General features: G+C 38.5%; 1 protein-coding gene across 2 annotated transcripts in view; it reads right to left on the bottom strand.

Moving 5' to 3' along the window:
- calb2a (calbindin 2a) overlaps positions 1 to 13,947 on the bottom strand; it is a 68,631-nt gene extending 54,684 nt beyond the window's left edge. The window contains exon 1 of one of the 2 annotated variants that reach the window (XM_061969861.2): positions 13,749 to 13,947. In XM_061969861.2, the coding sequence (XP_061825845.1) occupies positions 13,749 to 13,839 (91 nt within the window). In that variant the 5' untranslated portion in view covers positions 13,840 to 13,947. The remainder of the gene's footprint in view (positions 1 to 13,748) is intronic. The other variant, XM_061969860.2, reaches the window with a different exon arrangement.
- Between the last annotated feature and the right edge of the window lie 679 nt (positions 13,948 to 14,626).

Below are 14,626 nucleotides of genomic sequence, written 5' to 3'. Positions count from 1 at the left end.
GCTTGGACAGATGGCTCCTAACAATGTGACTAGCTGCTTCAATAAAGCCCTGGAAGGCAGAGTTGCCTCATTTCACACTTGCAAACACTATTATGCCATCTCCTTCCCCTCCTCTTCGTCAAAACTCATCATCTTGCTCTCGTCTTCACTCTCCCATCCTTTCCTGCTTCATCCTGCCGACATCTTAACATCTTTTATCTGTGAGTGTGTGTGTGTGTGAGTGTGTGTGTGTGTGTGCATGCATATGTTTGTATGCATGTATGTGTGATTGTGTCTGTGTGGACATGTATGTTACTCTGCATCACAACTCATAAATGCCTGGATAAGTAGGACAGCCTCCCTGCTATGGAGCCCCCCTCCTGTAGGTCTTACTGACATTTAGCTCCCTGGAGAGAAATGACCTAAGAAACAATTAGCAAGTGTGTGATTAAATATAAAGTAGGTGACATTAAATGTTAAGAAGTAAAACAAAATACTTACTGATTGTGTAAGTTTAACCTCTTACTAAGACATGAACAGTGCAAAATTTTGGTAGTTTAAGTTTACCAAATGAAGACAGCTTATTAAAAGCAGGTCTAGAAAAAGGTTATTAATTAATAAGTATTTGATCCCCAAGCAAAACATGACTAAGTATTTGATGGAGAAACCCTTGTTTGCAAGCACATAGATCAGGCGTTACTTGTCGTCGTTCACCGGGGTTTCACACATCTCAGGAGGGATTTTGGTCCACTGCTCTACAGATACTATCCAAATCATGATAAATTCGAGCCTGTCGCCTGGCAACTTGAAGTTTCCGCTCCCTCCACAGATTTTCAACGGGATTAAGATCTGGAGACTGGCAAGGACACTCCTGGATCTTAATGTGCATCTACCTGATAATAAGCCACTTCCTCTCCTATGTAGTGTTGGGTGTATATGTTTTGAATCATTGTCATAGTCGAAGACTAAACCATGACCCATCTTCAGTGTTCTGGCTGAGGTCAGGAGGTTCTCATCTGAGATTCTACAATACATCATCTGCCCCTCAATGCTATAAAGTCTTCCTGTACCGTTCATATGCAGCCTTTCTCTCCTTTTAAACACACCAAGTCAACTTCCAATGAACCTAACATGCATGTGTTTGGAATGCAGGAAAAAGCCGGCCAAAACCCAGAAAAGCAAGGATGTTAGAACTACTAGATTAGAAGAAGAGTAGTATGAACTACAGACAAGTAGCAAGTTTAAATGGCTGTAGAGAAGCCCGGACAAATCCAATCCAGGAAGGAAACTCAGAAGTTAGTACTCTCTTCAGAGTGTTAGACTTCAGGCATTACCTGCTATAGACTATTTATACTTGTCACTATTCTCAAAATACTTTTGAAGCCCTGAAAATGTAATTTAATTACCGGTATATTAAAATTAGTTGTTATACTGACAGTATCTTTTTCTGTGAAATATCTTCAAAATAAAATATTCGACAGTCTAAGTGAAAGTCTTAAAATCGTACACATAATTTTTGAGCAAATCCCATGTATCAGATAAAATAATAATGTAAGGTAAAGCACACTAAATACTTGCAATTTTACACTTTTATGAAGTTTAGCAGTAGTCATTTACAAAATCTATCTATTACAAAAAATAGATATGGTGGAAGCTCGATTTACAAACTTAACTGTTTCTAAGACAGCGATTGTAAATAGAAAAGTGTGTATATTAAAGTCAATTTCTCTTTAACGATCAATGTAAACATTATTAATGGGTTACAGCCTCGACAAAAGTCCACATTTTACTAAAGCTTGTCTACTTTGAACACGATATAAAGCGCTAAACAGTACTGTATATGTGGGTAGAAAATGGATGGATGGAAGACATATAAGAACTGAAATTACGTTTTCGGCACAGTCCCACTAAGAGCAGACATACATTACAGGGACACAAGAACAGGACCGCCAACGGGTCAGCCACTTAAGGCACCCCTTAAAAAAGGTGGGAAACAGGTGATACATGGTACCCAGGTGTTTCAATCAGTATCTGTCTGTCCACCCAGGTGCTTACCATCACTGCTAATTACCTGCCTTATATATACTCCCCTGTGTTTTAGTCCAATTGCAAGTTTATTGCCATTCATGCTGTTCTATCCATGTATGTAGTCTTGCCTTTCTGTTACTGAACCCTGCCTGACCTTTGACCTAGCCTTTTTTTCCTAATGCCTCTGTTACCTTTGTCTATGTTTGGACTGCCTTCATGTGTATGGAACCTTGCCTGGAATAAACCCACCTGTGTCTGTTCTGCCAAGTCTGCCTTTGAGTCGTCTTTCCACTAGCGAGCCTTAAACCCAAAACTAAAATAAACAAAATAACTTGTTTTTTCAATATTTGTTTCCAGACTTAAAGGGGAACTGCACTTTTTTGGGGAGTTTTGCCAACATTCCCAATCCTTATGTAAGACATGTTTTTCTATTTTTATGCATTCTTACTAGTAAATGCGATCAAAAGTCTGCTTACAATGGAGCCTATGGGAATCGCTCTATTCGACCTGTAAAGCGCTCTAAAAAAACATCCAAACACCTCCAATGTTTTATATATATGTTGTAAGTATTAATGTAATGTAGTAAAAGGCCCATTTATAATAACATGTCATTTTTACGTATTTTAATCATTTTAAGCATACATGAATTAAAAAAAAACTCATCACAACGACTCTATCCTTCAACACTGATTACTAGTCACTGTGGACATTATGAAAATGTAATGAATGCGCTGAACGTTTTGACGTTCGAACGGGATTAATCCGATGAATGATGTGGGAGTTACGGAGGGGGTGGTGTAACCAAACGCAGATCAAGCGACTTGTATCTAAATTGGATGCCAAAGTTGACCAACTCGTTGGACTATTTCCTCATCCTGTCGTCTTGTCTCTCATAATAATTGTGAATGATAGGCAAAATTCCCCAAAAAGTGCAGTTCCCCTTTAAAACAAACGGATAAGGAATGGTTTTTCCAATTTTCCATTTTGTGCCCAGTTGAAAAATGTACAAAACGGATAACAGGTTTTTGAACGTATTTTTTGCAAATCCATTTGAGACACTAAGTTTACCCGGAAGTAGTTTTACATAGACTTTGATTTGCAGGTAAACACACGTAGAAGAAGACAGGAGAACCGAAGGGTTCTAAATAAAGTTAAATTTATGGGATGTCTTTGTTTTAACCCAACCAAACATTGAAGATGTAGTATAAGCTCTATAAAAATAGAAAATATGCATTTTTAAAATGTCCATGTTTGTCTGGATACAGCCATGATATACGGTGGAACTCCGTATGGATCAAGACTTTATGTTGCGGTACCATTTCCTTACAAAGACATGCAAAAAAACATATTTTTATCCGTCAGTTCAGAGTTTTTATTTTCCTTTTTCCGATAGTAATCCACATTTGACAAAGCTCCCTCATTGATTCTAAATTGACTTAGCTGCCTGCTGCTATCTAGTGGAAAAATATTGAACAACACTCAAAGGCATTAGCGGTCAACAGACTTATTTGCAATTTTTTTTTACCATTTAGATGAAATGGGCCAAATTGCCATAACACACCTTACTATCTCACAGCACCCTAGTGTGCCGTGGCACCCTCAGGTTGAAAGAATAAAACTAAAATGGTCAACTACTGCTGTATATGTATGTGCATATAATAATACTGGTAATGGAATAGATTTATACAACATTTTTCTAGATACTCAACGTGCTTTACAGTGACATCTAAGTATCTATCATTCATTCTGTCTCCATTCGCATGTTGGTTGTGGTCATATACAGTTTATTTATGATGTAGAGATTTAGGTATGACCGTAGTGAGTGGTTTTCTATACCAACTGTAACCATGTTTACTTAAAAAAAAAAAAAAAATCTTTATCTAGTATCGTCGCAAGATTATTATTTTCCGAAGTGACGTAAACTGTAAGCAGTCAATCCATGTTTGTGATTAGTCATTCAAGCCTGCCCCTTTTGTGAATACGCTCATAACAAGATGATTAATTCCTGATGTGACTAATCATCCAGTTTTGTATTCATACATCTTCAATGTTTAGCTAGAACAAAAACATCCCATAACCTCAATGATTTAGACACCTCGGTCCTCTTGTCTTCTTCTATGTCTACTACTTTTCTACTACTGGGTAAACTCGGTGTCTCAAATGCCATCCATCCATCCATTTCCTACTGCGTGTCCCTTTTGGAGTTGCGGGTGGCCTGGAGCCTATCCCAGCTGCACTTGGGTGGAGGGCAAGGTACAAGTGTGTCTTAAATGGAGATATGCAATTGCCTATTACCTTTTTTGACCATTTTTCAACTGTGCACAAAATCGGAAAAATAACATCCGTTATTGTTTGTTTTGGGGCTGTAAAAAACATTTAAATAAAATGTATTTAGTTTTGGTTTTATATTGAAAAATGTTTGAACGAATGATCCACTTGGATTCAACAATATGTGGTCAATATAGTCTTGATACAGCAAAAGACGTGCATTACATTGCGGTGATTAAACTTCCCTCACATATTGTATGAATGTGGAGCGTGTGTATTATATAACAGTTGAGCTTTGAGAGTCTGCAACAGCCACATAGGTAGAGGGTTGACAAAACCTATTTTCTTGCATGAACACACTTTTTGGGATACTGCGTCACATATCTCAAGAGATGCTACTTAAGAAGCCTTAGTCTTCTAGTTTCTGATGCTATAACTCAACCATGTGGTAGGAACACTCTCAGAAAGGGGAGCAGTGCCAGCTAAGTGCATATTTAAAAGCTATGTAAAGTGTGTGTGTCTTCCTAAGGAGCTTGCAATTCAGTCATTTCAAACAGTTTTCTTACCAATGACGGACAGACTGATTCAGGTTCTGGGTGATTTTGATTAATATCCATGATGCCACATCTTTACAAAGAGAATTGACAACAACTATTCTATAATTAGCAGGAGAGAGTGGAAGTGCTTCTTTTAAAGCTCTGAACAGATCGGATTAAAAAGACCTGACCGAGAAAGCAAAGAAAGATGAGAAGGACGCAGTACAGAGGAGCTGCAGGATGCAGACAAAATCCAGATGATATTTGATCCTGCGCCAATTTGGGAATAAATAGTTTCATCATCTCTGGGTATATCACCCCCTGTGTATTTTTAACTAAAAACTATGAGATGTTTACTTAATCCAGGCAAACAAATGATCTCTCCTTTCTTTATGTCAAACAAAAACACACTCCCTGTAATGTGGGGTAGAAATCAAACACTGTAGCCAAAAGTGTTGATGCATTACTTGCATTTGATTAGCAAAGCAGCTTGTTGCAAAGCACGGTATGTAAAAATCCCAAGCAGGACTAAAAAAACAAGAGTGATGATGCTGACACTACTGGGCTTTAAGCAGGCCATACAGTAAATGTGTCCTCCAGGAGCCATCCCCTTTCCACTTTCATTTCTCTGTATTTTTCAACACTTGCAGGAGCCACAACATATTGCGTACAAGATTGATTCCCAGGAGCATGTGTATACAAAACATATGTGACGCAACTGCATCATCTGCAGGTATATTGTGGACTGAGCAAGGACGTTGACTGGTTTAAAAACAAACAAACGAGCAAAATTTAAATTTTCATAACTAAGAAACATTCATAAGCAAAATCATGTTTTCTTTACTATTAACAGATATTGTATATATGCATCACACATATAAAGTATATACACTAAATAAGTAAGAAAACTGTGTCACTGATGATATGTCCAGGTGCATCATAATACCTAGTAAAGAATTACTTTTTAAATTACCAGTAGAATGGAAAAACGAGTTGATTTTATATGATTGTGTTTCATTGTATCCATTAAACCATATCCGATTGTGTTTACAATCTGCAAAGTATGTGAAAACACCATCTCAACATAAAAAATGTTGCCACAAATTTGCCACAAATTTTAAATATTCCGCTCCGAAGATTTTGGGCAATTTTCGTAGATTCGGGGTCGGATGAACGTTCCTGCACTCTGACCATATCATCAGATCAGTCATACTGGAAATACGCAAACAATGGAAAGAGATGTGCTGTCTATCATTCAACAATCTTTATGTAAAACAAGAACTCATATGTTTGGCTTTTTATGCATTCGAAATCTTAAATAAATAGCTAACAATTAGCTCAACAGATCAAAGATCCTCTGTTTCAGAAACCGCCAAAAATGCTCCATTTACATGTTGTCACCTGAAAATTAACCAAATATGAGTGTTATTGTTATTATAAACGCAAGGCCGACGGACTATTTTAGCGGCACATTGATAGCAGTGAGCTAATGCTAGCTTCTTTTAGTTTGTCTCAGACTTGGTAAAAGTTAATTTCTAGATTATAATTCATGCACCTCTCACCTGGTGGTAGACAAACGTGGCCATTGACAGAGAGGGTGGTTGACTTTTACATCTCCGAGATGGCGAAAAAGACACAAAAAGACGCTAGTTGCGGCAACATTTTTTTAAACCTTTCATTAGGATTTTGATTGAGTCTTCATCTAAACCGGATTATGTAAATTTTGCCTCGGTCGGCATCCCAGCGTGAGTGGAAATTGTAGAGTAAGTGTTTCTTTTATTATGGTTTGTTATGGTTAGTTTGTATGTTTAGCTCCTAGTAATGCTGCTGATGTGTTTGATTAAAGCTACATCCGTTTCGAACTCCCCTTCTAAAACGTATTGCTCATCATCCTTGTGTTCGGGCTCCAAAATAAAAGGTTCTGGATCATCATTTTTCCAAAAGTAATTGTTGTTGGCTCTCACAAAGTCTGCATGATTAGCATTGTTTTTGACAGGGAAGGGAACTGTGGTTATTCCTGCTACGTCACGGATCACGTGACTGGATTGCTCATTATCTTCTCAAAATGGCTCGGGGATCTCCGTGAGAGTGATACTATTTTGATCTGTTTACTCGCAAACTCTGTAAGTCTTTTGGTGTATAAATATGATAATAGTTTCAATATAGAGGCAACTAGTTTTTCCATTTTACTGGTACTTTGAATAGCACTTGGGCTGCAACAAAAATCGATTAATTTGATTAGAAAAAAGCTTTGATCAATATTCTGTTCGTTCGATTAATCATTGAATGAGTGGAACTGATAACAATTTATGAAATCTGAACCTTATTGAGTGCCCGGAACTTTAAATATGCGGACATGGTGTTCAGACGGCCTTTGGCAATAGCGCACAGAGGAGAGCGGTGATGTGTGGGTGCCATTATCTGTGTGTGGCAGTTTATTTTATTCATTAAAAAAAATTTATTTCAACGATCTTCCCTAAAATATGCTTTGAGGCTATAAATGTGTTTTATCCGATTACTCGATTAATTGAATAAACTAATCGATAAATTTGTTAGTTATCTCTAAAATAATCAATAGCTGCAGCCCTAATTACCACTGGCCCTTGCCACATCGTACTCTATATTTGCAGCTTTAATACAATGCTGTTTTTTTAAGCATATTCTAGGCCTAAATTAAACATTTTCAAGCATGAATGTATCAATACTATCTTAATATTTGCCACTACATGAAACCAAACCAATCAGAGCATGTTGTTCAGTATTGTGGTCACTGATTGGTTCTGCCTCAGGTAACATCCAGTCTCACCTTTATAAGTGTCAAGTTGACTTGTGGGTGTTATTCCATGTGTAGAGTGCTCACTTAATGATAACGTTTGGATTCACAAAGGTCATAAAAAGTTTTTGTATGCTTAAGCAATGAAAATATTTCATTTATAATTATTATTTTGTAATTTGCGGAAATGTATTTACCATCCATCCATCCATTTTCTACCGCTTGTCCCTTGCGGGGTCGCGGGGGGAGCTGGACCCTATCCCAGCTGCAGACAGGCGGAACACGGGGTACACCCTGGACAAGTCGCCACCTCATCGATTACTGTAACATATTATTTTCGGGTCTCCCTATGTCTAGCATTAAAAGATTACAGTTGGTACAAAATGCGGCTGCTAGACTTTTGACAAGAACAAGAAAGCTTGATCATGTTACGCCTATACTGGCTCACCTGCACTGGCTTCCTGTGCACTTAAGATGTGACTTTAAGGTTTTACTTCTTACGTATAAAATACTACACGGTCTAGCTCCATCCTATCTTGCCGATTGTATTGTACCATATGTCCCGGCAAGAAATCTGCGTTCAAAGAACTCCAGCCTATTAGTGATTCCCAGAGCCCAAAAAAAGTCTGCGGGCTATAGAGCGTTTTCTATTCGGGCTCCAGTACTCTGGAATGCCCTCCGGTAACAGTTAGAGATGCTACCTCAGTAGAAGCATTTAAGTCCCATCTTAAAACTCATTTGCATTCTCTTTTTAGACCAGTTGATCTGCCGTTTCTTTTCTTTTCTCCTCTGCCCCCCTCTCCCTTGTGGAGGGGGGCGGGGGCACAGGTCCGGTGGCCATGGATGAAGTGCTGGCTGTCCAGAGTGGATGGACCGCTCGCCTGTGCATCGGTTGGGGACATCTCTGCGCTGCTGACCCGTCTCCGCTCGAGATGGTCTCCTGCTGGCCCCACTATGGACTGGACTTTCACTATTATGTTAGATCTACTATGGACTGGACTTTCACAATATTATGTCAGACCCACTCGACGTCCATTGCATCCGGTCTCCCCTAGAGGGGGGCGGGGGGGTCACCCACATATGCGGTCCTCTCCAAGGTTTCTCATAGTCATTCACATCGACGTCCCATTGGGGTTGTGAGTTTTTCCTTGCCCTTATGTGGGCTCTGTACCGCGGATGTCGTTGTGGCTTGTGCAGCCCTTTGAGACACTTGTGATTTAGGGCTGTATAAATAAACATTGATTGATTGATTGATTGATTGATCGCAGGGCCAATACAGATAGACAGACAACATTCACATTCATTCACTAGGGCCAATTTAGTGTTGCCAATCAACCTATCCAATTAACGTTGCATACTTAAAAGTTTTCAATGACTCCAATGTAGGGTTGTACGGTATAACGGTATTAGTATAGTACCGCGATACTAATAAATAATTTTCGGGACTATACCTCCTCTGAAAAGCACGGGACCACCACCCCTCCGCGCCTCCGTCGTCGTCACTTCGAGTCATTGCTGGTTTACGAGAAGATGAGCATGTTCGACAACGCACAATCACAGAGTACTTACAAGCAGACAGTGTGTAGACAGAATAGGGAGATAGTTTTTAAGCCAAAATGTATCCTAACGATAAAGGTGAAGTTATAACACTGAAACGCCCACCGGAAGAGGTGCTTTAAGACATGGCTAGCTAGCTAACGGCTAAAGTCCAGCCCAAGTCGGCAGTGTTTTAGCTACTTTTAAATCACTAATCCTCGCCTCCATGGTGACAAATAAAGTACGTTTCTTACAAGTATCATCCCTGATGGACGAGGAATAACTAAACATGCTTCACTACACATTGGCATCAAAATGTAAACAAATGCCATGGGTGGCTCTACACCTGACATCCACTGTAATGATACCAAGTACAGTAGTGTATCTAGTAGGGCTGGGCGATATATCGATATACGCGATATATCGCGGGTTTGTCTCTGTGCGATATAGAAAATGACTATATCGTGATATTCGAGTATACGTTCTCACGCAGTTGCTTTTAGCTGCTGGCATTACACTACAGGCTCTCCTCACTCTTTCCTGTGTCTCCTTCTCACAGACAGACAAGCGCACCTTCTTACACACGTCACATACTGTCACGACATACGTCACATACGCATACGCCCTCGCGCAGCAAAGAGGTAGCAGCATGGGTAACGTTAGCTGTGATGCTAGCGGTAATACGAGAGAAAGAAGGTGTGAATCTGGTAACAAATGAAGGAACAATGAATTCCCCCAAAAAACAGCATGGGGTCCATCGTCTGGCGGTGGTTTGGCTTCAAGTGGGAATATGTGGAACAGACAACCGTAATTTGTCAAGTGTGGGGCAAAAGTCTTGCTATAAAAAGTAGCATTACTGCTAATATGTAGCATCATTTGAAAAGTCACCCGCTCGAGAATGAACAGTGCTTACTCCGCACGTCAACATCTCCGTTCGGTGCCACACCAACAAAATGCCGAGGCAACCATTTCAAAATCAACACCATATGAAAAAAAAAACGACAGAAGGAGATAACGTCCGCCAGAACCTACCACATAGCGAAAGACGTACACAATTTGATTTCCTATTATGCAGCTAATTTTTATTTGACAGTCATTGAAATATCTTGTGTGACATCATGCACAAAAGTGCACTTTATTTGTTTTAAACTATTGTAGTGGCGTTCTGTACAAAAAGTGCACTTTAATTTAGTGTTGTTTTGATTTGTCATCTTGAGGACATCATGCACAAAAGTGCACTAATAGCTTGTTTAAAAAGGTCTCTGACAATCTTGCACGTTCTGTTTTGAAATGACATGAATGTTTGTGCCACTGCTTAATAACTATTTAATAAATACAGTTTTGGTAAATTGACTTAGTTGTGATTTCCCTCTCTGCATGAAAGTTTGAAATGAGCATATATTAATGCAGTATGAACAAGAATGTTTTAATGTAGACACATAGAATCATCATATTTGTGTGATTATATGCATCAAGTGTTCATTCAAGGCTTGGTATTTGTATTGATCCATTTGTAGTGTAATAATGCTCATTGTCATTTCTGTATTATTTTTTATTTTTCGCTAACTGCTTATTTGCTATTACTTTTACCATCATATTTGTACATGTCATATTTGCTGATGTTGCTCTATTGTTGTTGTTGTTGTTGTTTGCTGTTGTTGTTTTTGTCTCTCTGTCTAATCCCCCTCTTGTCCCCACAATTTCCCCCTCTGTCTTCTTTTTTTTTCTCTTTCTATCCCCTCCTGCTCCGGCCCGGCTGCACTAAATGATAATATAAATACATTTAATAAAGTCAAATACAAATAAGGCAACAAGAGAAGTATCCTACACTTCTCTTTTGTAAAGTAAATCTGAACAGCCGACATGGGCATCTACATCAACTATATGATTTGCCTGAGAAGCTGGACAGGACATATAAAAAAAAAAAAAAAAAAAAAGTGTTCATTCAAGGCTAAGGCAAAATATTGCGATATATATCGTGTATCGCGATATGGCCTAAAAATATCGAGATATTAAAAAAGGCCATATCGCCCAGCCCTAGTATCTAGTTGATACTACTATGATTATGTTGATATTTTTTGGCATCACAACATCTTCTTTCGTTTTTAAAAAATGTATATTATGTCTATAAACTCAGGAAGTATGTCACTTGACACATGAGGACTTTGAATATGACCAATGTATGATCCTGTATTTATTATTATTATTATTAGCCTTTATTTAACCAGGTAAAATCCCATTGAGATCAAAGATCTCTTTTCCAAGGGAGACCTGGCCAAGAGGGCAGCAGCAAGGTTACATTAAAAACAGTAAACAAATACATAAAACATCACATTTACAACATTAAAACTTGCTCACTGACACATGTGCATACAGACAAGGTAGACTGCAGTCCTTTCACAGAAGCTTTAAACTCATTCAACGTAACTAGGGTATGAAGTTTAATATTCGATTGTAGGTTATTCCAAGCCTTCGGTGCTGAAAACCTAAATGCTTTCTTGCCCAGTTCAGTTCTTACTTTGGGGACGACAAATTGCAGAACATTCATTGAACGAAGATTGTGACTTCCTTGTTTCTTTGTTAAAAGACAAGACAGATAAGATGGAGTGATACCCAGAATGGTTTTGTAGATGAAAATATACCAATGATTGAGGCGTCGAGCACATAAAGATGTCCAGTTAACCATTGAGTATAATACGCAATGGTGAGTAAGGTGAGCGCAGTTGGTGATGAATCTCAGTGCTCCGTGGTACACACTATCCAGCTTGTGGAGACAACCAGCAGTAGCATTCATGTACAACACATCTCCATAGTCAATAACAGGTAAAAAGGTTGTTTCCACCAATTTCTGTTTCACAGTAAAAGAAAAGCAAGACTTGTTTCTATAATAAAATCCCAGTAAAAGTTTCAGTTTTTTTACAACATACTGAATGTGCTCCTTAAAACTCAAGTGGTCATCAATTAAAAATCCTAAATATTTAAAAGCAGATACTAACATAATTTGTTGCCCATTTCTTGTTAAAATGTTCTCACACAGTGCTGATCTTACAGTTTTTGATGTGGTAAAGAGCATACACTTTGTTTTCTCTGCATTTAAAACCAGTTGAAGATAGCAAAGTTGTTCTTGTACTTGTCAAATGCATGTTGTAGATATTTAAAAGCCTCAGCAAGAGTGGGTGCTGTGCAGTATATGACAGTATCATCAGCATTGAAATGGAAAATTGAGTTTGGAATATTCTGTCCAAGATTATTTATGTAAATAGTGAATAATAAGGGGCCCAACACAGAACCTTGAGGAACACCCTTTTTCACTTGCAGTACATCCGAGGAGGAACCTTCTATCTGAACAGCCTGAATTCTACTTGTGAGGTAATTTGCAAACCATCCAACTGCTTGCTGAGAAAAACCAATAGCTGTAACTACTTGGTATCGGATTGATACCCAAATTTGAGGTACCATCCAAAACTAATGTAAAGTATCAAACAACAGAAGAACAAGTGATTATTACATTTTAACAGAAGTGTAGATAGAACATGTTAAATCAGAAAGTAAGCAGATATTAACAGGTAATGAACAAGTAGATTAATAATTTATTTTCTACCACATTAATAATTTTGACAAAACAATAAAATGGTGAATGACACAATATGTTACTGCATATGTCAGCAGACTAAATTATGAGCCTTTGTTTGTTTACTTACTACTAAAAGACAAGTGGTCTTGTATGTTCACTATTTTATTCAAGGACAAACTTGCATTAAGAAACATATTTTTAATGTACCGTAAAATGTTTTGTTAAAATAAAGCCAATAATGCAATTTTTTGTGGTCCCCTTTATTTTAGAAAAGTACCGAAATGTATCGAAATAATTTTGGTACCGGTACCAAAATATTGGTATCGGGACAACACTACTCCAATGTGCAAATTATTCAGTGAATATCGCGTCAGTGCATCAGCTTAGAGAGGAGGAAAAGAGAGGCTGGAGGTGCTAAGGATAAATTACAACAATGATAATTTTATGCTGACAGATACTGGATCGATAGGACCTCCAGTATGAAGCTTTTTTTTTTTTTTTAAGAGAACATGTCGCCCGACGCTGCACTTATTGACAACACATCAACAAGCAAGATTTTCATTGCCAATGGAAACCAATCAAATCGACATATTACTCACAAATATATTTGTATTATCTCACTTTTCATATGATTAACAAAGCACCAATAAACACAAATCAAACGGATGGCAAAATTGCGGAATACCACTTTCACTCTCCATTTAAATCATTATTGAACCATGTTATGCATCGTTTAAAACCATAGTGTCCCCGCTTATATTAAGATATATATCAGTCATAGTTTACGAGTCATTTATTATATGTTCAAGTAAATATAATGACCATTTATGAAAAGTCCAACGTTTTTAAAATGACATGAATGCAACTCGTAGAAAACAGTTGTTTTTAGTCCACTTCCTGTTCGGAGGAAGTGGACTAATTATTTGGTTAAACGTGTTACTATACCTAAACCAAAGATGAACGACTATATAGTCGTTGATTAAGCTTTCAAATACTGTTAATGTTTTGATGCTGGATAACGAAAGAAAGAAAGAAGAAAAAAAAAAGGTCTCACCATCAGAATCAAAATGCTTCCAGATGTCGAGGAACTGGGACGCGGTGACTTCAGCCAAGTGCAGGTGAGGAGGCTGCGGTGTGTTGGCCATGGTGATGTTCGCCCAAGTTGCAGTTTTTTTAAGTCCACTAATAACTTTTGTGTGCCTTTTCGGTCTAAGTCAAGCGTCAGGCTTCACTGTGGCGCACCGCTGCTCGCCACCTGCTTTTAAACAAGAGTTTTAACCACTAGGGGCGCACTGTGCAACCTAGCGCATCCATCCTCTGTGTGCGCGCGCGTACTGCTACTGTACATCTGTGTGTGTGTGTGTGTGTGTGTGTGTGTGTGTGTGTGTGTGTGTGTGTGTGTGTGTGTGTGTGTGTGTGTGTGTGTGTGTGTTTCTACCCTTCTTGAGATATCAACAAGGAAAAGTACCTCCCATGTGAGGATCAGTGAACAAGTTAGGACCGAAATCATGGTCCCAATACAGAAAACCATTGCATCTAATAAAGAGAGCCAAATACTAGAGTCCGTGAACATTGCTCCAAAGCATAGGCGCCAATCTACATTTCTGCCCGTGGGTGCTCGGTGTGTGTGTATTAAAAAAAATAAAAATAGACGTTCAGCGAAGTTAATATCCCATATGATTTGTGGCTTTATTATTGTGTAAAACGGCATCGGAGCATAGGCGCCGATCCCGTGGGTGCTTCGGGGCCCGAGCACCCACGGGATCGGCGCCTATGCTCCAAAGTCAGGATTTTTTGTTGATTCAATGTGCATACAAAAGTAAACACTGACGGGTGCCAAGGCAGCAATATGTGATAAAACAAGACGGCAGCTAAAGAAAGACTTATTCATCCCCAAAAAAACCTGCCAGGTGAACAGCTGATTTTACGACT

This window comes from Nerophis lumbriciformis, linkage group LG10 (assembly GCF_033978685.3).
Source record: "Nerophis lumbriciformis linkage group LG10, RoL_Nlum_v2.1, whole genome shotgun sequence".
In the NCBI taxonomy this organism is placed as follows: domain Eukaryota; kingdom Metazoa; phylum Chordata; class Actinopteri; order Syngnathiformes; family Syngnathidae; genus Nerophis; species Nerophis lumbriciformis.
The sequence above is the reverse complement of the archived record's forward strand: the minus strand, read 5'-3'. Positions and strand labels throughout refer to the sequence as shown.